The 23,258-nt window shown below is 48.0% G+C and overlaps 1 protein-coding gene across 3 annotated transcripts in view; it reads left to right on the top strand.

The window, feature by feature from the left end:
* STXBP2 (syntaxin binding protein 2) overlaps window positions 1-21,532 on the top strand; it is a 44,000-nt gene extending 22,468 nt beyond the window's left edge. Inside the window, exons 2-19 of one of the 3 annotated variants that reach the window (XR_014788335.1) lie at window positions 1,910-1,959; window positions 3,235-3,316; window positions 3,668-3,744; window positions 4,189-4,267; window positions 5,088-5,191; window positions 8,435-8,583; window positions 9,005-9,089; window positions 12,157-12,287; window positions 12,987-13,094; window positions 13,488-13,545; window positions 14,295-14,360; window positions 14,981-15,061; window positions 15,259-15,397; window positions 16,072-16,178; window positions 16,822-16,917; window positions 17,935-18,020; window positions 18,571-19,383; window positions 20,538-21,366. Coding sequence is in view for 2 of the 3 variants with exons in the window: in XM_084838447.1 (XP_084694573.1) it covers window positions 1,910-1,959; window positions 3,235-3,316; window positions 3,668-3,744; window positions 4,189-4,267; window positions 5,088-5,191; window positions 8,435-8,583; window positions 9,005-9,089; window positions 12,157-12,287; window positions 12,987-13,094; window positions 13,488-13,545; window positions 14,295-14,360; window positions 14,981-15,061; window positions 15,259-15,397; window positions 16,072-16,178; window positions 16,822-16,917; window positions 17,935-18,020; window positions 19,223-19,383; window positions 20,538-20,617 (1,739 nt within the window). In the remaining variant the exon portion in view is untranslated. Of the gene's footprint in view, window positions 1-1,909; window positions 1,960-3,234; window positions 3,317-3,667; window positions 3,745-4,188; window positions 4,268-5,087; window positions 5,192-8,434; window positions 8,584-9,004; window positions 9,090-12,156; window positions 12,288-12,986; window positions 13,095-13,487; window positions 13,546-14,294; window positions 14,361-14,980; window positions 15,062-15,258; window positions 15,398-16,071; window positions 16,179-16,821; window positions 16,918-17,934; window positions 18,021-18,570; window positions 19,384-20,537 lie in introns of all 3 variants that reach the window. The other 2 variants (XM_084838447.1, XM_084838448.1) reach the window with 2 other exon arrangements.
* Window positions 21,533-23,258: the final 1,726 nt, after the last annotated feature.

The following is a 23,258-nucleotide window of genomic DNA, read 5'->3' as shown; positions in this document are numbered from 1 at the left end:
CTCTGGTCATTTGGGAGAGTTCTGTATTGGGGTATTGAAGCTTATTTTCTTGTGAAAGAAGCAAAGCTCAAATCTTGTTTTCTGTCATTTTGTGCAAGCTACTTCCCCACTCAGTACCTCACTTTCTTATGCCAGAGAGACATTTACCCCCCAGCCCTGGTTTGTCAGAGGCCTTTGTTGCACAGAGGTTGATAGAGCACTTCAACCATTTTGTTTTAACCTCCCTTTTGTTTTTAATCATCATGTCCCTTCCTCAGCCCTCCCCAACCTGGTGCCCTCCAGATGTGTTGGACTATAACTCCCACCATCCCCAGTCAGCATGGCCATTGGCCATGCTGGCTGGTGCAACAGTAATATATGGATTAGCCTTTGGTGTAGGGCTGGAGTGCAATCAAAGATGTATCAGCACTGCAGTTCTGGGCATTGTTGACTCTCCATTGACTTTGCCAGTCCTCCCTGGAAAGTAATGAGCTTCCTGATTCGTGATCATTGTTGCCAGTAAACAGTATCTGCAGTTTCTCTCCCACCTCCATCCGCAAAGCACTGTTTTTGGAGAAGCAAACAGCACCAGCTGTTCTTGGGTTGTTGCCAAGGATCATTGTGGTTTTAATAGGTTTTTGAGTTACTGACTAAAGTGAATGGAAAGAGTGGAGAACGTATGTCGTGCTCTGATTAAAGAATAGAGTCTATCTCATTCCAGAATAGCTGATGTGCTTAACTTCTGCTCCATCCATAAAATGGTAATGTCATATTAGGGGAATCAGCCTATAAATTTAAACACACTTCCATCCCACCTTTCAATAAAATATTTTCTAGGTAGCTCACAATGTACCCTTAAAAACAAACAGTTTAAAGAAATCAGTTTAAAATAGCATTTTGTAACAGCAGTGATCTCCTCATAATCAGCTGAAAGCCAATCTAAAAACCAGTGCTTAAACCATGTGAAATAGGACATGACTAGATGAGGGAGGAGAGTTCCATATCTGAGGGACCAATACTGAAAAGGCCCTATCCCTGGGCAGCTATCCACTTTCCTCCAAACAGTGCTGGTTGGGGGTGGGGGGGCATCCAGCATCAGGCCTCTGGTTATTTCTTTATTTACATCATTTGTATGTTGCCCATTAATATAAAAGTCCTCTGGGTGGTTCACAGTAAAATTTAAAAACATAAAATATGAAATACTACATCTAAAATCAGAATAAAGCCAAGATAAGACACAGCAGAGGCTATCAAAAGTGCAAGAGTTTGAAAGCACTAAAGCACTTTCACCTAAACATCTAGATTCTAAAGATTAAAAGGCTTGTGAAAATAAAAAGATCTCTACCTGATGCTGAAAAAAACTACAGTGTAGGCACCAGGTGAAGGTCTATGGGGAGGGCATTCCACAACCAGGGTGCCACCACTGGAAAGGCCCTCTTCATAGTAGTCACCTGCCTCACTTCATTTGGCAGAGGCACCTGGAGAGGGACCTCTGAAGAAGATCTTGAAGTCCAGGTAGGCGTATATGGGAGGCAACGATATCCAGTCAGGTCGATATGGGAATAGGTAGTATTTCGAATAACCTGGTCTCAGGCAGTCTGATACTGTAGCAGGGCCTGAACACTCCACATCTTCCTTCTGCACCTCAAAACCTCCAGGACCAATTGCGGCACCAGAATAGCGATTCAGTTCTCCTGCTCCAGTGCCGAAAGGGCAATGGCTATAAAGTATTAGCAGGACAGGGCATGTGAAATACAGCAGACACGTTCACTTTTTGCCTTTTGTGAACGGTAAAGATAGATCTTGCTTATTGGAACCTACTACGGGGGGCGGGGGGGAGCATTGTTTACCTGGCACAGGAATCAACCACTTATTCTAACTGCAGCAGAAGGTGCCTCACTGCTAATGGGAGCTGTCCTTCACCTTTTAGAGATCCTGAATGATGTCATACGCAGCATGAAGAAGGAAGGAGAATGGAAGGTAAGAGGCATGGCTGTGCGTGTGTGTGTGTGTGCACGCGCACAATGAGCTGTATGTAGTCCACAGATTTCATATTGCCCACTAATAAAAGTTATCTGTGTCTTCACTGAACTCTGTTATGCATTCAGATAATCTGTCCACAGCTTATTTGGGATAGAGCAAGTGTGCAGTTGTTATGTAGGGCATGTGTTCGCTAGACCTTTTGCATCGCTCACTGTGGCAGTTAAGGTTCGGAGAGCTTCCCATAATATTTGCTGAAATTAGGAGGGTATGTACAAGGTCAGCCGTGAAATTACTGGCTACAGACAGACCAGAGAGTCTTTGGAATTAGCTTTGCTCCATTGGTTCTACAAGGGCTTACTGTGGCTTATATAAGGTTGACTCCTGTGTCTTTTCTGATTCTTTCCCCCAAAAGTCGAAAATGTCATCTTGGAGCATTCTGTACATTGTTGTTTTTCTCAGATGCACCTGTGAGATGTTGGGGTGTGTGTGTGTGTGTGTGTGAGAGAGAGAGAGAGAGAGAGAGAGAGAGAGATGCTCCTTTGCTATGGCTATATGTGTGGGTAATAGCTGAAAAAGTAGATTAGATTAAGAAGCAGACCTGGGTGTTCCCTTCCCCCCACATCAGGGAGCTGAGTTATGAGAGTCAGTACAGCCTGAATCGATAAGTTCTATAGAGCTCTCTGCAGTGCAAGTGAGAAGGTTTTAAGCTCCTGAAACATCCTCTGTTGAGCTCCCATAACCCTGAAGTTATAAAATATAACACAACGACAAGAATTTACAACATTCCTATATTTGGAATCTTGTACATTCTAACCAATGTATCTTTTTTACAAGCAAAATTTATCTTCCAGCAGTTCATAGTGGTTGGTTTGGGGAAGGAGGTTGGAGCCTAGACCTAAACACCTCCATATTAGCTATTCTTGGGGTTTGAGCCTTGGGACATAAAATAGGTGAGGTAAGAAACGAACATGGAGCAGAGTTCTCTGTGCTCAGTTCTGGAAAGAATGTGGTGTCTCATGGGTTGCAGTTGAACTGGGGAGTAGGACAAGCTATTTAGCTTTATAATTAATAGCTTATTAATTATAATTATAATTCTAACGCACACAAAGAACTGGGATAGGGAAAGAGTAAACATGTTGATTCTTCCATGTTGCCTTTTAGTGATGTGACCATTCTTTTAAACTCCTGCGTTCTCCTGAGTTAAAAATGGTTGCTTCTTGGACCACCAGAACTTCTTTGTGTCCATCCTTATTTCTGTCTCCATTCCTGCAGGTACTCATTATGGATCATCCCAGCACACGCATTCTCTCATCCTGTTTTAAGATGTCAGATCTTTTGGCTGAAGGAATCACAAGTGAGTGGCTTGAGCAAAATCCTCGTGTGCTCTGTTTAATCTTGTGAGCAGAAGCTCTCACCACAATGAGAAATGCTTCCACTGTCTCTCTTGGCAGTAACTCCTCCCTTCTGTCCCCATGAATGATATGTTGATCCAAACTAAGATGGATCTGCAGGTTGCTGTATAGTGACAACCTGACTGATTTGCAAACTGCTTCTCTTCACATCTTCATGTTCTTGGTCTGTATTATGCCCCTGTTTTTTCCCTTCCATCATCCAAATGAAGCCCAGGGCAGCCCCTAGGGATTACCCAGCTCCATTCTTTCCCCAGCCCAAATACAGACATCTGATACACATTTACTTTCTTCAGTTATCGAAGACATTAACAAACGCCGAGAGCCCCTCCCCAGCCTGGAAGCGATCTATTTGATCAGCCCCATTGAGACGGTAGGTTCTTGACTGCTGCATCCTCGGACAGACACTGAATTGCTGAGAACCTCCAAATAGCACTTAATGACAGAGGGAAAATCCAGTGGTTCCTCCCTAATTTCCCATGCCAGTGTGTGGTCCCTTTGAGGCTAGGGCTTATCCCTGGGGTAGCTCTCTGTTAGCTCCTTGGGAAGGAGGAAATTGGTGGCAAGGGCTGTGGGGAGGAGGGGTGAATGCCATTGGCTGCCTGTCACTGTTTCCTGAAGCCCCTGCAGGCTCCATATAATTCCCATAGAGGAGCCTGTTATCATACAGAGGTCTGTATGATGGATTCCTAGTATGACTGGAGTGTGAACTTGCTGTGAAGCCACGGGGAAGGAAACTAGAGGCAGAAGCTCAGGTACTGGCAGAAGTTCTGGAATGGATATTAGCTGCTGCTAACAAACCCTTTTCCCTCTGCAGTCAGTGCACGCTCTGATAAACGACTTCAAAGGCTCTCCCACCTTCACGTACAAGGCTGCCCACGTTTTCTTTACTGACAGTAAGTTCAAGGATGCCTCCCGTGCAAGCAGGACGACAGGGCGTGTGTGGCTCGTGCTACGGCAGGGGTGGGCAGCTTGTGGCCCTTTCGATGATTTGGCCTTTAACTTTCATCATCCCTCATCATTGGCTTTACTGGCTAGTGCTGATGGGAGCTGTAGACCAAAATATCTAGAAGGCAGCAAGTTGTCCACCCCTGCTCTAGGAAGTAAGGGGAGCTGATGCTGAGATACCAGGGCACTCCAGTCCTGCTGAGAGATCTGGCATGGGTACCATGGTGTTTCCTGTCATGGAGGTAGATACTTAGCCAATCTGAAAGCCATCCTGCCATAAATGGCATTCTGTCCCCAGGTCTTGGCCATGGGTCCAAGGACATAATGTGCCTTTATACAGTTGCTCGAGATACTAACTGCAGGGCAATGTGGGTGTTGGCCCCAGTGAGAGATCCTTGGAAGATGCCAGATCTGGCCTGAGCTTCCAGTGTAGCTTGATGAGAAGCTGATGTTCCTGCCTGAAGAGCTGGAGGTTGGATTGCTCAGTCCCTCTCAGTATTCTCTTTGTGAGCTTCCTACAGCTGCTCATCGGTTGTCCAGACAGGATTGGAAAGCAGGAAAGGAAGATCCTGACCAGGAGTGCTTGGTGTGACCTTCAGTTGTGAGACGACATGTCAAGCTGGATTCCTTTGTTTCCCATCTTGGTAGCTGTCAGGGTGGGCCTGTTACCTTAAGGAGCTTACTGTGCAATAGGGTGGGTAAGGGGTGGTGGTAATCACCTGTGAGGGAAAACCAGCATAACACCTGCCTCGTCTCCTTGACTTTCAGCTTGCCCCGAGCACCTCTTTAATGAGCTCGGCAAATCCAGAATCACCAAAGCCATCAAGACACTCAAGGAAGTCAATGTGGCCTTCCTTCCCTATGAGTCGCAGGTAAGGAGAAGGCTGAGCAGAGGGTGGAGGCTGTGAATAGGGGCTTCCTGTGTTTCCTTGCACAGACTCTGCAGGTGGTGGGGGTGAGTGAGTGGGCTGTCTTAGCACAATTTTGCACAAAGGGGTTTCCCATTGCTAGAAACATGCTGAGCCACAGTCCACCACTGCAGAAGTCCTTGTGAGAGAAAAAGAACCAGGGGATTTCAGTAATGACTACAAAATTTGAGCAGGAGGCCTGTGTCCATCTTGTAAACCATTATGGAGTTTGTCATGTCAGAGAGAGAGAGAGAGAGTTGTTGTTGTTCAGTCATTCAGTCGTGTCCGACTCTTCGTGACCCCATGGACCATAGCATGCCAGGCCTTCCTGTCCTGCGCTATCTCCCGGAATGTGCTCAAGTTCATATTCATTGCATCGGTGATGCTATCTAGCCATCTCATCCCCTGCCATTCCCTTCTCCTTTTGCCTTCAGTCTTTCCCAGCATCAGGGTCTTTTCCAGAGAGAGAGTAGTGGGAGGTATATGTCCCACAGCCCTCCCTGGGGTTCTTCTACTTTGGCCATATCCAATAACTTATGACTGAATTCATGCTCTGACTTCCCCTCAACTGAGCCTGCTCTGATAACGTAAGCTTAGCTACCAGGCAATCACCAAGAAAGTATGAGGAAGCTTTGCTCACCTCTCTGACAATTGCTGCTAGTATCCAGGTCAGCTAGAGCAGGGATGGGCAATATGTGGCCTTCTGGGTGTTTTGGGACTCCAGCTCACATCTGCCCCAGCCAGCATGGCTAATGGTCAGTGATGTTCAGTCCAGCAACATCTGGAAGGCCACAGGTTCCTCACCTGTGAGCTAGAGAGCTCAGGTTTGAGTTCCTCTGCTAAAGTATTGACAACATCTTGCTCATATGGTTAGTCAAACATGCCCTTGATAGTCACTTCTGCTGTAAGTGAAGTAACTCATAGTTTATTCTCAAGTACTTAACTGCTTATCTGATACTTGACTGCTTGACTCCATCCCAAAGAAAAAGAAATGCAAGAAAGCCAAGTGGCTGTCTGATGAGGCTTTACAAGTAGCTGAGGAAAGAAGGGAAGCGAAAAGCAAGGGAGAAAGGGGAAGATATATCCAACTGAATGCAGAGTTCCAGAGAATAGCAAGGAGAGACAAGAAGGCCTTCTTAAATGAACAATGCAAAGAAATCGAGGACAACAACAGAATGGGAAAGACTAGAGATCTCTTCAAGAAAATCGGAGATCTCAAGGGAACGTTTTGTGCAAAGACTGGCATGATCAAGGACAAAGAAGGCAGGGACCTAACAGAAGCAGATGAGATTAAGAAGAGGTGGAAAGAATACACAGAAGAACTATACAGGAAAGATCTGAATGTCCCTGATAGCCATGATAGTGCGGTCACTGAACTTGAGCCGGACATCCTAGAAAGTGAAGTCAAGTGGGCCTTAGGAAGCATTACTAACAACAAAGCTAGCGGAGATGACAGTATTCCAGCTGAGCTATTTAAAATCCTAAAAGATGATGCTGTTAAAGTGCTGCATTCAATATGCCAACAAATTTGGAACACTCAACAATGGCCGCAAGACTGGAAAAGGTCAGTTTACATTCCAATTCCAAAGAAGGGCAACGCCAAAGAGTGTTCAAACTACCGCACAATTGCGCTCATTTCACATGCCAGCAAGGTGATGCTCAAAATCCTACAAGCTACGCTTCAGCAGTATGTGAAGCGAGAACTACCGGAAGTACAAGCTGGGTTTCGAAGAGGCAGAGGAACTAGAGATCAAATCGCCAACATTTGCTGCATCATGGAGAAAGCAAGAGAATTCCAGAAAAACGTCTATTTCTGCTTCATTGACTACGCTAAAGCCTTTGATTGTGTGGATCACAACAAACTGTGGCAAATTCTTAAAGTGATGGGAGTACCAGACCACCTTACCTGTCTCCTGAGAAACCTGTACGAGGGTCAAGAAGCAACAGTAAGAACCAGAGATGGAACAACCGATTGGTTCAAAATTGGGAAAGGAGTACGACAAGGCTGCATATTGTCGCCCTGCTTATTTAACTTATATGCAGAGTACATCATGAGAAATGCCGGGTTGGATGAATCAGAGGTCGGAATTAAGATTGCCGGGAGAATTATCAACAACCTCCGATATGCAGACGATACCACCCTAATGGCAGAAAGCGAAGAGGATCTCAAGAGCCTTTTGTTGAGGGTGAAAGAGGAGAGTGCAAAAGCTGGTTTGAAACTCAACATTAAAAAAACTAAGATCATGTCATCTGGCCCTATCACTTCCTGGCATATAGAAGGGGAAGAAATGGAAGCAGTGACAGATTTTACTTTCTTGGGCTCCAAGATCACCGCAGATGGTGACTGTAGCCATGAAATTAAAAGACGCTTGCTCCTTGGGAGGAAAGCTGTGGCCAACCTAGACAGCATAGTAAGAAGCAGAGACATCACCTTGCCGACAAAGGTCCGCCTAATCAAAGCTATGGTTTTCCCAGTAGTAATGTATGGCTGTGAGGGCTGGACTATAAGGAAGGCTGAGCGCCGAAGAATTGATGCTTTCGAACTGTGGTGCTGGAGAAGACTCTTACGAGTCCCCTGGACTGCAAAGAGGTCAAATCAGTCCATCCTAAAGGAAATCAACCCTGAGTGCTCATTGGAAGGACAGATAATGAAGCTGAAGCTCCAATATTTTGGCCACCTAATGCGAAGAGAAAACTCCCTGGAAAAGACCCTGATGCTGGGAAAGTCTGAAGGCAAAAGGAGAAGGGGACGGCAGAGGATGAGATGGCTAGATAGCATCACGGATGCAATGAATATGAACTTGAGCACGCTCCGGGAAAGAGCGCAGGACAGGAAGGCCTGGCATGCTATGGTCCATGGGGTCACGAAGAGTCGGACACGACTGAACGACTGAACAACAACAACATATTCACAGTTCACAAATAATCATTAGCTCTTGCCCCAGTGAAGGTGGTGTGATGCCCTGCAGGAAGAGGCTGTTGTCAGGTTGATTGAATATACAGTACCTAGAGAGTAACCTCTTGGGTTAGCACCCATTGACACCTAGTGGAGCGGTGGGTATTCATTTGGGGAGAGTGGCCTGGAGGAAGCTATCTTGAGAAACATGGTTGTTACGAAAGAGCATTGCTGGAGCTCTGTGTGACTGGCATGCATTCCTCACTTTTTTCCTTTTCTTTCCCTTTGTCTGTCTCTCTCCCTCTGTCTAGGTGTACTCCTTGGACAAGCCACAGAGCTTCCACAATCTCTTTAGCCCATACTGCAGGGAAGATAAGAACAATCACCTAGAGAGGATGGCAGAGCAGATTGCGACATTATGCGACACCCTCAAGGAGTACCCCTCAATTCGCTATAGGAAGTTAGTGCTGTGATCCCACCATACACCAAGGAGAGGGAGGGTTGGATGGGGCTGGCAATGTGCTATGTGGAGAAGATGTGGCATGAACAAGGGCAATGAGCCATAATATTGTGCAGAGAAGTTGTGAGAGATGCATATATTGACGTCACAATGAGAGATTTCTTATCTGTCCAATATGGCACGAGGAGGTGTCCTATTAACACGTATTGTTGGAATAGGACCATCTGCTTAGGATGGGGGGTTCACTGCACCTTAGGGATGAGGATGAGGACCAGGGTGCTTGCCTATGAATGAGGCAGCTGGGCCAGGTTCTTTAGGAGGGGAGCCACCCCTTGCCATGCCAAGCCACCTGTTTAGCCTTCTTCCCATACCCAGCACTGGAAGCGCTGCTCCTAAATAGCCTCCTGTTTCTTTATCATAGTGGCTCTGAAGACTGCTGCTTGATGGCCCACGCAGTGTTGGCGAAGCTGAATGCCTTCAAAGCAGACAACCCCACCATGGGAGAGGTGAGCAGCCCTGGAGCTTCACTAGAGTGCAGTGGGGCAGGCCATTGGGGTCAGCCCTGGTTAGTACTTGGATGGGAGACCGCCTGGGAATCAGGCTTCCTGCACTGAGCGGGGGTTGGACCCGATGGTCTTGTAGGCCCCTTCCAACCCTATGATTCTATGTCTATGTCTATGTCCTTGTAAACCAGCTTATTCCATTTAACTGAATGCCAGGATGTCCTGCCAAACATCACAAGATGTGCTTTTTACAGAGGCCGTCATGGGAGAGGCTCTGCAGAGGCTGTATAGTGATCTCTGAGTCAAGGTCAGACATGCACTAAGGACCAAGCCAGATGGTGCAGGGGGATGATGCATGAATAGTCTCCCAGTGTTGTTTTTAAAATCTGAAATGCCGCCATGGGCACACACAAATGTGTGTGCTTCAGCACTTTCCCTGTGAGCCTTTCTACTCATCAGAATTGCTTTCCCCAAACTGCTTTTTCCTTGTGGGTGGGCAAGAAGCTAGGGAGGCAGATGTTGCTCAGAAAAATGCGCTTCAGGGAATGGCTTAGCCCACATGCATTTGAGCACACACGCCAGTTCTCTGATCACATTCATAGCCTCCCACTGCTACATTTCAGTCTTAAAATTAGAACAAAACAAAATGGGTTGATCATCAGTCTCCCATGCATCATCTCGTTTGCAAGTCAAATATTACAATTTTCTGATCTTTGCTGTCGGAAGACCAAAATATTCTATCTAAGATCACTTCCAGACAAGGCACTTTCCTTTGGCTGTTACTCAAGTTTCTGACAGTGCTTTCTGACAGTAGCTTTTGGAGCAATATTCCAGTCCCCAGGGAATGAAAGGTGGCAGGCCAAGGCTGGCCTTGCTGCTGGAAAAAGGGGCTTCCCCTTCCCCTCCAAAAGGAAGTCAAAGAACATGTGTTAACAGGGGTGAGGGCTAACATGGTAATTTTAAGGGGATTCCAACATTGGGGCAGGAGGAGAGGGACCTGTGCCCAACCTCCAGCTGAGGTCGCAGACACCAGCGTGTTCCCATGATGCTAGCAGAGCCACTTTCTCCACCCAAAGGATGTGCTCTATCAGCCTGCCGCAATCTGGCACCCCCCAGATGCTTTGGACTACAACTCCCATCACAATGACCATCAGCTGGCTGGGACTGATGGGAGTTGCAGTCCAAGACTTCTGGAGGACCCTAGTTGGGGAAGGCTGTTCTCTAGAAATGCTTCTTGCAGGCAAGGTTTTCTTTAAAGCAGCTCTGCTAGTAAACAGGGTTTCCCTCTCACGGGGCAGGGAAAGAGAGTTGGCCTCCATGGCCAGCTATGGTATCCCCTCTCGTGGGAAGACCATGAGACTAGCACTGCTGTTGGAATGTGTATAGCTAGTTTACAGGTAGGAAGAGGAGCCATAGCACCAGCAGCACCATCACCCTCCTCCTCAGTAACACTTTGTTTGACTCAAACCTGCTTAACCAGCCATTTCAGGACACCAGCGCCATGGGACACACCTGTACTTGCAGCCCGTGGGTGTATTTTCCGTGAGCTTATCAAATAGACAGTGTGGCTTCTGAACAGTGCTTTCCGCCTGGCCACCCTGAAGGCATCCCAAGTGCCCCTGTCTCTGCAGCGCTCCTGGATTCACCCAAGAAGAGCAGCCATCATGTCCGCAGGACATGGCTGCATGTTTGCACTCCCACCTGCTGGCTTAAGGATGCACTGCACCATTCACTTGCAGGAATGTCTGAAGGGGCATTTTGGGGCGCATTCTGACCAGCTTTGAGCACTACTAAGAAATGAGGCTTAGTGCTCATTGTTATCACGTGAGCTATAAATTTGGGGGAATAGTCTCTTCCATTCCTGAGCTGCTGCTGTTGCATTCATAGAACAGAAGGTTTCATGCTGACACATGTTGAACGCTGACACCTGCTGGCACTATGCCTCAGTAGTCGAAATTGTGTTCTCCCGATCACAACTGGCATCCCATAGTTTCCCATCGTCAAAGCAGCGTAGGTTTGGTTTGCTCTGGCTACTCTCCCAACTGCCACCTTGGCTTCATCCAGGCTGGCTGCTAGTGGGTCTCTGTAAAAGTTTGCAGGTTGTCCCTCTCGTCCAAGCAAATCCTAAAGGGCTTTTGTCAAACGGCATCGGAGGCAGCATCTCCACTGCAGAGAATAGGTGGCCTGTGACCCATAGCGCCCAGCTCTTTTCCTTTGCACAGCCCAATATGTTTGGGTCAGTGAGTCATCTCTCCTAATGGGATTGTCACTGTCAATTGGGAAGGGATTTTGTACATTTTAATGATTGCATTTCTGGCCATGCCCCATCCGTGAGCATGTTGGAGCGGCTGCATACAGCTGGTAGCTAATGCAGCAGACCAGTTTGCTGGGGGCGGGGAGGAGAGAGGCCCTGGGGAGCTCAAGTATGCTCCTCCCCTTCCACTGTGTTTCTTGGTGCCTACAGCAGTGCTGGCCTTAAATAATTAACAGTGCAGTCCCACGGAGTTCAATGAGGCCCTCTCCCAGATAAGTATGTATAGCAGGGTTGCAGAACCTCAGGCCTGGGGGTCAAATCCGGGGTTCCAATTCTGCTGTCCGGGATTCCCCTGACTCCACCCCCTTTCCCCTGACCACTGATCATTTGGTGCTTTCCAGGCTTTTGTGCAATTTTCTCCCCATTCTAAAAGGTTGAAATGCCTCTTCTAAGGGTTAGTTACTGGAAGTAGGAGCTGCAAGCTAAAATATGCTGGCATTCTGGCCCCGCCCCCTTTGCCTTCAGCCCCACCCACCACTGAAATGCAGCCCCTGAGGGCTTCTTTGAAATGGAATTTGATGCTCGGGCTGAAAGAGATTCAACATGCCCGACATACAGGATTGCAGCCCAGATCAGTTGTGTGATGGATCATGTGGGTTTCTTAAACCTGCAAAGAATATGGTGTGACAAGTTGCAGAGGGGCTACTTAGCCTGGGAGAGCAGCAACAGCACCACCAATGTGCAAGGTTCACAAAACTAAGGAAATGACTAATCTCCCCTCTCCCCTCCTTGTCTCCCCTCTTCCACTACTCTCAGGGCCCTGACAAATCTCGCTCTCAGCTTCTGATTGTAGACCGGAGCTATGACCTGGTGTCCCCACTTCTGCATGAGCTCACCTTCCAGGCCATGGCCTATGACCTGCTCAACATTGAGAATGACACTTACCGGTGAGGGCTGTGGGGGGTGCAGTGGGGGGAGGGCAAAGGCAAAAGTCTGTGCAAGAAGAGGGTGCTGCCTCCTCTAAGTAAGGCCCCAGGCTAGTAAGCAAGCTTAACAGTAGTTGAGAGAGGTTTAGAAATCCATAATGCTCTCTGCTTTGGTTCCTTATTATGTGCAATTTCCTTGCAAGTGGTCTCCTTGGCTTGTAAGATGAGTCAAAGGTCAATATGACTGCCTCAGCACATTCCATGCTAATGAGCTCTGGTACTGTTTATCTTATCAGGGCCTAGGATGAGCCTGAGAAGTGAAGCTCTGTTGATCTTAAAGCTACAGGTGTCTGTGCGGGGAATATTTTGATAGTCTTGCTTCTGCCAGATATGTTGCCAAGCACTGTTAGGCTATGCTGGGAAAGTTGTAGATGCACTCTAATTAACGCTTGCTTCTGTCATGCTGCCTCACTGCTGACATGTATGGTATAAAACCCATCTTGCCCCATGGCTCTGGGTTCAGAGAAGCTGTCTGATCCAACCATTGGGTATGCCTGTGCGCTGTAAGTACTCAATAAAGTCTCCTTGTAAGCAAACCTGGATCTGGCTTATCGTTATCTCAGCACCTCTAAATTCTGGAAGCCCGCTGCAGGGGCACACAGAAGGCAGCGTGTGGGTCTTCACAAACCCTTTTCTCTTGCCTCTTCTCAACTCCTCCAGGTATGAATCCACAGGCATCAGTGACTCAAAGGAAAAAATGGTACTCTTGGATGAGGACGATGACCTGTGGGTGCTGCTGCGCCATATGCACATTGCTGATGTGTCCAAGTGAGAACCTGTCCTTCTTTGTACGTGTGTGTGTGTGTGTGTGTGTTTACGCATGCGCACACACCTACCTCTCCACTCACCAAATGTGACCCATCCATGATTTGTTCGAACCGGTGGCTTCGGTAGCTGTAGCCCCACTTCCTAGGCCCACCTGGGTTGCCGTTTCTGTCCATAGCTCAACCCAGTCAGATGGTAACAGGAAAAACAGCCACCCTCCAGTGGCAACACCCTTTCAGCTGCAGGGAGCCCTGGCCTTTGCAGGCTGCCCAGAGCACTGTTGTTCATTGCAGGGGCTGGGAGTTTCAGGTCTGGGGAGCCGAGTGCCGTCTGTTTGGCTCTGGCCTGTGCAGAGCCGACTCCAGAGCAGACCCTGAATATGACTCCCTTCCACAGGAAAGTGACTGAGCTCCTGCGTACCTTCTGTGAGAGCAAGAGGCTCACCACAGACAAGGTGAGACCACTGGGTCAAGACCTGTTCATTGCACTTCTGTCCATTCTTCCTCTGGGGAGCTCGGGGAGGCTTCCATATGGTTCCCCGGCAGTGTCGCATCCAGCAGCTTACAGAGCCAGACCTGCTTAGCACAAGCAGTACGACTGTACTCTGTCCCTTCCAGCCATTCTTTGGCTCTTCTAGGTGTGGGAATTTGCCTTCTCAGAGTGGCACTTCTTTGGCACGGGGACAAGGATACTGGAGCAGCCTGGCATAGGGGAAACAGTGGGGGGGGGATTAACAAGGAAGGCCTTACCCTGCAAGGGAGGAACAGTTGTGAGGCTAGTGCATCTAAATACATAAAAATGGAGAGCCTCTGGACTACAGCTCCTCCCAGCATCCCTGACCATTGGCCATGCTAGCTTGGGCTGATGGGGTTGGAGTCTGATAACATCTGGAGGGGCACAGGTCTTGCCCCTGCTATAGGCAGTGCAGCAAACATTCTTTTCCACAGAGAAAGCCTTAAGTCAGAGGAGTTGGGCAGGGTAGAGTGGAGTCATCCATGAGAATAGGGGGCAGAGGTTTCCACCTTCAGTTCCATGGAGCATCTTGAGCGTTGCTGGCTGCTCCAGGTATTTTGGACTTCGACTGAGTTGGAATCTGCCAGCCTATAGGTCTTTAGGGTAAGAAAGATTGGAAAGTAGTTGCTTTTGTTCTCCGTCTCTGATGCCGCCTAGTCTTGGCCTTGCATTTTGAATTTCCCTTTCTAGGCCAACATTAAGGACCTCTCTCAGATCCTGAAGAAGATGCCCCAGTACCAGAAAGAACTTCACAAGGTAAAGGAATCCAGGTTCCCATTCAGTTTTGTTTAATATCTGTACCCCCCACACTTCTCACCCCATTTACATGGCCCTCAAGGCAGCTACAACTCATGTAAAATAACAGTAACAACCATCACAGAAATGTAAAATACCAGAGGAATCAGAGCAGTTTTTTCATGGGCACCTAATTCTGTATCCTGAGAATTCAGTCTGTCTTTCAGCAGGCAGGTTTCTAGCCCTTTGGGCTGTGAAGATAGGATTGAGAGCGATGGGGCAATATCTGATGAACTCTCCAAAGCTATAAACTACAAAGGATGCTGGGGGGGGGGGGGGTTTCCAGGGCTGGAACCAATGCCCTGACCAGTAGAAGCAGAATAAATTATGCAAAATAAACGGAGAGGCAGATTTGCTTAATTTCCATAACTACTTCTGATCACAGAATTTCGTTAATTATTGCAGAATACGCATGGCCCTGACTTAGAACTCTGTCTCTTCTGTGGGATCTCCTCAGATTCTACCTTGCCACTGGCTGTTTGCCCAGGGTGATGGCGTTGTTGTACTGTGAGGGAGGGAGAAGGAATAGCCTAAGACTGCCTGATGAGTCTGTTGTCCATTTCCTACCCTCCTCGTTGCAGTATTCCACCCATCTGCACTTGGCGGAAGACTGTATGAATTCCTTCAAGGGCACAGTGGAGAACCTGTGCAGCGTGGAGCAGGTAAGTATGCTGGGGATCGCTGGGAGACAGGAGCCGTAGAGATGGGCTGGGCAGCCATAGGCCCTGGTTCAGGCCACGCATACGCATAGCATTCTACTCTTGGTTGGTTGGTTGGTTGGTTGGTTAAAGCTTGGCTGTCATCTTGGGAGAGCAGCCAGACAGAAGGGACTGTCCGGTTGTCATTGTTTTCCTCCCAGGACCTAGCCACAGGGGCAGATGTTGAAGGGGAGAAAATAAAAAACCCGATGAAGTCTATTGTGCCGATAGTCCTGGATACCAGCGTGGAGGCATTCGATAAGATTCGCATCATCCTGCTTTGCATCCTCCTCCAGAATGGTACTCCTTATCCACTTCCAACACCTGCAGGGGCTGGGGCAAAGGTTCTGCCTGAGGAGGAGAGGAAGGGCAGATTTAATGTGGCCTGATGCCTCCTTTTCCCCTCTACCCAGCCACTTTCCCTCAAGACTCCCACCTCGTTTGAGCCTCCCTGTTATTGTCTTGAGCAGAGCTGAGGCTTGCTTATCTTGGACTCATGGGACTAGTTATTGTCTTGTCTCATTCATTGGAGAGTATGATTCCTTCTCGACACTTGTATGGGTGGTGGATTGATGTGTACAGCTGTTTAGGGGAGACGCTCTGGAGACCTGGGGCCAGGTGTGCAAGCTGTTCACACGTGACAACAGATGGGCTGTCGGGGATGTGCAGCCACGCTGCCTGCAGCACAGCCACCTCTTCTGCTTACCTCCACTCAGCAGTTAACCCAACAACAAGCCGTGGGTTAACTGCTGGGTTGTTTAGCCCCTAAACCACTAGTGGTCTGGGTTTGGACGTAACGCTCAGCAGGAGTTGATTGTGGGTTGCTGAGTAAAAGCAGAAGAGGCGGTCCTGCTCTCTCCCAGTCATGGTTGACAGTCCATCCATTTTTAAACTGGTGGGTTCTCATTACGTGCAAACAAGGTCCTAGAGCCCGGGAGTACTGATTTCTGAGCTGCTGTATTCCTTCTGCGTAGGCATCAATGAGGAGAACCTCACCAAGCTTATCCAGCATGCCAACATACAGCAGAAGCGGGACACCCTCTACAACATGCACTGCCTGGGTGCCACCATCATGCCAGAGGTACTTCATCCCTATGCCTGCCTTGTCACACCCACCAGGCAGGCAGTGTAGGCCTGGGCTGCTACAGCTGGGTCAACTTGTATTGACCATCAACGATGCAGTTTGAGAGCTGGCTCTGTGTGGTGTGGTTAGAGCGTTGGACCAGGACTGGGGAGGCCTGGGTTCAAATCCCCACTCAGCCACAAAGCTCACCGGGTGACTTTGGGCTAGTCACTGTGTGGGTAAAATGGAGACGGGGGAGGATCATGTACGCGCCTTGGGCTCCCTGCAAGAGGAAAAAAGGCAGGATATAAATGGAATGAATGAATGACCCTTCTTGGCAGGGTGTGAGGGAGTAACTTCTGAATTTCCTGTTGATTAAGGTGACTCCCCTGAGGGAGGGATACACCAGCTCTTCTGTCTGTGTCTGTATTTGTGTGTGACTCTCTCTCACATGCACTTTGCTCAACCTGCTGTCTGTTCTTTTCCTCTTGCCTATCTGTTTGGCCAGACCAGCTGGAGCCTATTGGGTAAGCCACTCTATCTCTCCCCAGACTTCTCACATTCCTGAACCTCTTTCCTCTCTTTCCCTCCTTCCCCCACCTCCCCCCACACCTCCTCCAGTGCTCCTGTCTGTTTTATTTACTGATTTCTCTCCTCACAGGACACCGGTGGACATGTGAAACCTGTGAGGAAAGTGCGTTTGGAGCCTACCTACCAGCTCTCCCGATGGATTCCCATTCTTAAGGATGTCATGGAGGTATGCAGAAGGAGTTTAGGGAGGGAGAGGTTAACTCTGTGCCACCTGCCACAGAGAGCATCTCGGTCACTCGTGGTAGTCACTTGAGTTTGACCTCTGCTAGGTGCTTACTCTCTCTACTCATTCCCAGCCTCCAAGCACTGGTCTGAGATTGTGGCTAGTCTGTCACTCTTGGGGCCCCCCTATGTGACTTTTCTAGGTATGATGGTGGGTGGGGTTGTATTCTTTCTTATGGGCCAGGCTGCCCTTGTCAGAGTAACAGGATCCATGCTGGCAGCATGGATCCTGTTACTCTTGATACTGCCCTCCTTGAGGCTTTTGGAATAGGCCATTGACTTTGGAATAGGCCCAGCTTCAGTCCGATAGTTAATCCAGTCAAACGAGCCGTTCACCCACCGCCCCACTCCAGCCAACTCCCCTGTAGCTTTGAGAGCTGGGCTGCACAAAACATTACACTCCCACTGTAAAAAGTCAACAAAGGATTAACCTGAAAGTCCCTATTATGAAGCATTACCATGTTATCATGTAGCCCAGGCCTGTTGTACAGCAAGCCTGCGTGCCACTGAGCTGCTAGTTGTACAGCAGTCTGTCTTGCAGCAGGGGAGGGGGGTACGATTTAGTTGTGAGTAATGCTTGGAGGCTGAGGGGTTCTGATAGGACTTTCACCTCAGGGGAGAGATCTGAGAGTAACAAGTGAGTTTGGCATGTCCCTGCATCTGGAAGCAGAGGGTGAATCAACTATAATGGTTCAGCATGTCTTTTATATGATCTGCCCCATGTCCCTTTCTGTTCTCTTAGGTCAGCCTTTCCATACTGTGGGAACCAGCTGGTAGAATCCAGCCTTACCTTTTCCTCAGGACTGCTGAATTGTTCACCTTTTCTTCCTTGGACTGTTTTTTGTTATGTTTTTAAGAATCAAATTGGACTGTATCATGAGCCAGGCAGCTTATTTATTTCTAGCGGAACAAGAAGGAAGGAAGCTGACCCACCTTTCTCCCTGTGTTCATGTTTACACAGGATGCCATTGAGGACAAGCTGGATAAGAAATTGTGGCCTTATGTGTCTTGCCCAGCCCCAGGCCCCTGCTCACAAGCTGCTGTGAGGTGAGTAAAGGTGGCAGCATTTGGGGTGCCTACTTCCCCACAGCCCCACCCCCATACACGAAGTCCAGGACTTGCATCTACATTCCAGTGTTTTGCCTTCAGTCTCATCTTTTGCGGGGAGGGTGGGATGTGTACAGAATAGAAGAATCTGCATTTTCTAACATACAGGGCAATTTCGAAGCAAGGCCAGAAATATATCTAAATCAATTAAGGAACGGTCATGAGGAAACCTATTTTTGTGTGAAGACACTTGCTTCTCCTCCTGAGCCTTATCGGTGAACACTGTCATATCTGTTCCTGCTTAAAAGCATGTTCACCACAACGTGGTAGCCTCACCTTGAGCTGCTGCAGAGTATAAGGTGGGGACAACCTTTCTCCAGGCACTGGAGAAGGAGGAGTGATGGCACCCAAATACATTTGGGGGAATTGCGTGGAGGAGTAAGAGAGGCAGATAAAATCCATGAACATTAGTGTTTGCAGCGGAATCGGTAATGGTTGCAACTTGAAAGAGCAAACTGCTCTTAAGGCGCTATTTTATGGATTCTGTCAGGTCAAACCTCATAGCTGAATAATGCCCAGATACGACACTGGACTAATACAACATGAAAAAACAATAGAGCTGCACCTGGAACTGTGAGCAATGAACCCCTTTGTGTGTGTTGTATATTCTGGCTTTCATTTTTTCATATTTGTTTTCTTTGTGGATGTCCTTTCTAAGCTTTCCTTTTTTCTCTCCCTCTTCTATACACAAACACAAGCTGGGGCAATGTGTTGCTCAGGGCCAGCCCTGTATTATGCAGAGTGAGGCGGTTTCTTTAGCAGTGGTTGCACTGGGTGCAGAGTGGTGGCAAGGTGTTGGAGGGACAGAGCGGTGCGTGCCACACATCCTGCCCTGTACGCCCCTGAGCTGGCCTACTGCCTTCGGGTGCTGTCCAGGACGCTGAATTTTTCACGAGGGTTGCAGTCGATTCAGTTTCTGTACATGGAAAGGGGAGGGGGGCACCATCTTGCCCTCCACCTCAGGCTCCAAAATGTCTTGGCCCTGGAGTTGCTTGTTCCTGAGGATGAGGTTGCGTGAGAGGGAGCCAGTCTTGCTGGGAGCAACATGCCCAGCATGGAGGGAAATCCTTCTGGATTGCTTGTCCTTGGCCCCCTTCTTGCAGCTGGTCCCCCCCTGCCCACGTCTCTCTCTCTCTCTCCAGCAGTGCCCGTTTTGGCCATTGGCACAAGACCAAGACAGCAGCTGAGTACCGGACAGGACCACGCCTCATCCTGTATGTGCTGGGGGGAGTTACCATGTCAGAGATGCGCTGTGCCTATGAAGTTACAGAGGCCACTGATGGGAAGTGGGAGGTGCTGATTGGTAAGTGTGCTGGTGCAGCCCAGGCAGAGCCAGCTCTTTAGGATGGAAACCATTTAGACGAGTACAGGCGCAATCCAATGCATGTTTAGACAGAAGAAAGTCCTTCTGGGAGTTGTAGGACTTCCTTCTGTCTAAACATGCATAGGATTGCCCCCTAAATGATTTAGGAACCGCACATCAAAGTGGATGTTGCTATACATATCCAAGCAGATGGGCTACTTGATAGCCCATCTTGATGAAAAGGATGACCGCTTGGGTCAGGGACCCAAACTGCATACTGCTACCAGCAGAAAGCAAGTTCAGATGAGTTTTCTAAGAGCAGATGATGCACCCTTCTGGTCATGGGTGCTTAGGGTTGAAAAGTGGTATGCAAATAAGCGATGGTGATGGGTGAGTCTAGACAGAGGGTTTGTAGCACTAGCGATCAGGAGGCACTGTCTAGCTCTTCTGTCGTTTTTCCCTCCTAAATGTATTTTGTGCATTAAGAAAAGGGATGGGAGAAGTGGTGGGAAAACACAGGAGGGCCATGAGTAGAAAACAACGATGACATCTGAATGCCCCTGTACTTTTCCATGAATGAGGCAGGGCAATGGCATCATCAAAGCCCTGTCTGGAAGCACTTGAGGATGTCTGCAGTGGGGATTGTGTGACCCTTCTACAAAATTAAGAGTTGTTCCTGGTTGAAGCAGTGCTTTTGCTGTAGAGGAGAGTGAGGGCTGGCTGGTACTTGCTTCTGGCCCCAAATTTTTGATGCGGACCTATAGTTTATCGACTTTCTGGACAAGCTCTTGGGAGTCAAATCAGCTCCAAACTAAGTTGGGGTTGACCTGAGAAGTGTCCCTCCCAAAGCCTTAGCTGTAGGTACCAGTTGTCCTAGATAGACATTTTGAGAGGTACCAACATTCCTTGCCAGAGGTCCAGTAAGTGGGAGGCAGCCAATGATGATGATGACTTAGATGCTGGGGGTGTGGGGTGCAGTGTCTTACCTGTGGTGCTCTGACTGCCCTGTCTGTGTGACCAGTGTGACCTGCTGCAAAAATTGCAGAGCCGCCAAGGTTTTGCTTGTGACTGCCCATGGATGAACAGTGCTCCCTCGTACATGGGCTGTGATGCGCTCCGACAGTAACGTTGCCAACCTCTGTTCTCCGCTACAGGCTCATCCCACATCCTGACTCCCAAGCAGTTCCTGGAAGATGTGCGCAATCTGACTGAGCAGACTCCACTGAAGACCTAAGACCATCCCTGACCCCCAAGAGACTTGCTGACAGCAGATCTGTTTATCGGCCCCAATTCCCAACAAGATGTTGTCTCTCACATACCTGCCTTTGCTTCTGTCGTTTTAAGACTTGCCCTCGGCCCGGCCCCTTCTTCAGCCAGCTATCATGAAATGAGCCTGACATTGGAGGACCATATCTAATGTCTAGGCCGAAGACAACGGGCCAGCTGTCCTGTTACGGGTCCCTTATCTCTCACTGTGGTGAGGTTTCTGGTTGCACTTTATTTTCTGTTCCCCTCCTCCCTCCCCAGCCCCACCCTCTTAAACGTTGGGGAGGAGTGGCAGCTGCGTACCTGATGAATAAGCATCTCCTGCAATGCCATTAGTTGCTCCTTTAAGGGGGATTTCCAGCAAATGAGCTGTGATGGTGCTTACATGCATGCCCTTGCAGCTGCCTGGGCTCCACCCATTCTTTATTTCTTGCAAAGGTAATTGAACACTGGAAGATGATTTTTGGTTGTTGGTTTGAAAAAAAGTTTTCTGGACCATCCGCCTCCCAATTCTGTGCAGGGAAAATATGAAACATCAGAAGCAGGAGCCATTCCTGGATGCCCAGCGCAGCAACACCTGGTATGAGATGAGGGTAGTTGCTGTTTTTAAAAGATCAATGAAGATGTGTATACAGCAGGTGGTGTGTACTGTTTGCATGGTGCGAATCGTACGGGTCTGCTAAAGAACCCCAGAGTCTTTAAAATAAATGTGAAATTAAAATTGTCTCCATAATCTATTCTGTAAATCAGATTCAAGCTGTGATACTTGGGCAGTACTACTTATTTATTTAAAATATTTCTTGGCCGTCTTTCAGGGCAGAAGCCCTCCCAAGGCAGCTTACAACAATAAAATACATAAAAACAATTAAAATATTAAAAGTGATAAAAATATAAAAACAACAATAAAAGCCAACAATAAACCCAACAACGATGTTAAAAGCAGCAACAGCGATGTTAGCAGCAGCAATATCAATAGAAGGCCAAGGTAAAATAATACGTTTTCAAGGCCTTCTTCAAAGTCTGGAATGACGGAGCATGGCAGACTTCTGATGGCAGCTTGTTCCAAAGGTGTGGGGCCACTGCAGAGAAGGTCTACTACAAACCCAAGATGGTCTCTTGAGGCAACACTTAGCTCTCTCTTTTTCCCCCTCAAGCACATGTGTGTGCACGCGCACACACACACACACACATTAAACATGTCACAGGCTTATGTGGCAGTGTGCTCTTCTCTTTGTCACCCTGCCCCTTCATGTAGCATGACCAGTTCAGATTTACTGCTATCCCGTGGTTTACTGTTACAGACTGTTCCCCTACCCAGATTAATTTAAAAATGGAAGCTTCCAGGTTCCCTGCCATGTCTAAACATGGTGGATTCCAGTAGTTTAAACAATGGTTAGTGAACAAAACAGGATCATAAAACAACAGTTTGATCCTGGGTTATTAGAACAAACCATAGTTTAATGAGATGTGGATGTAAACTAACAAAACATAGTTTAAACTAACCTAGGCTGTAATAGGTAACTCTGGTTCATTTAAAAGTGGGAGTAGATACTTTTGATATCCTTGCATTGTGCTAGAGGAGGAGAGGGGACAAGGTAACATGCTTGTTCATGTAGTGCCAAGCCGTGGATTAGCTTAGGTCTAAAAAGGCCCAATAGAGAGTTAACCAAGTTATCTCATTTTTCATCATTGGAGATGGAGAGGCTCTCTGGAATAAAGTTCCAGAGGTGCTTGAGAGTACCTCCACACTTCATGCAGCAAACACGATATAGGTATGTCATCTACATTCTGCATTGTGTTTGCCCCAACGTAACACTGTTCTGCCTGCAGGCATTGTGTTTGCTGCATAAAGTATAGAGCCAACACAGGAGCAAAATTTTGGAGATTTTTTTAAAGCGTCTGTTTCTCATGTTAGGTTTTGTGTGTATGCTTAAATGTTAGGCATGAATGTTACAAACAGGTGTCTCATATTCATGACAGCACCAATGAGCCAGGATTGAATCACAGACTCATAGGATAGTAGGGTTGGAAGGGGCCTGTAAGACCATCAAGTCCAACCCCCTGCTTAATGCAGGAATCCAAGTCAGAGCATCCCTGACAGATGGCTGTCCAGCCCCATCTTGAATGCCTTCAGTGTGGGAGAGCCTGCTACCTCCCTAGGGAATTGGTTCCATTGTTGTATTGCTCTAACAGTCAGGACGTTTTTCCTGATGTTCACCCGGAATCTGGCTTCCTGTAACTTGAGCCCACTATTCCGTGTCCTGCATTCTGGGATGATCGAAAAGAGATCCTAGCCTTCCTCTCTGTGACAACCTTTCAAAGACTTGAAGAGTGCTATCCTATTTCCCTCAGTCTTCTCTTCTCCAGGCTAAACATGCCCAGTTCTTTCCGTCTCTCTTCATAAGGCTTTGTTTCCAGTCCCCTGATCATCTTTGTTGCCCTCCTCTGAACCCTCTCCAGCTTGTCTGCATCCTTCTTAAAGTGTGGTGCCCAGAACTGGACACAGTACTCCAGGTGAGGCCTAACTAGTGCTGAGTAGAGGGGAACTAGTACTTCCCAGGATTTGGAAGCTATGCATCTATTAATGCAGCCCAAAATAGCATTTGCCT

Source organism: Heloderma suspectum, chromosome 2 (assembly GCF_057233095.1).
Source record: "Heloderma suspectum isolate Gila_16-S chromosome 2, 16-S_ref, whole genome shotgun sequence".
NCBI lineage: Eukaryota > Metazoa > Chordata > Lepidosauria > Squamata > Helodermatidae > Heloderma > Heloderma suspectum.
Note: the sequence above shows the minus strand (reverse complement) of the source record. Positions and strands in the feature narration are given on the sequence as shown.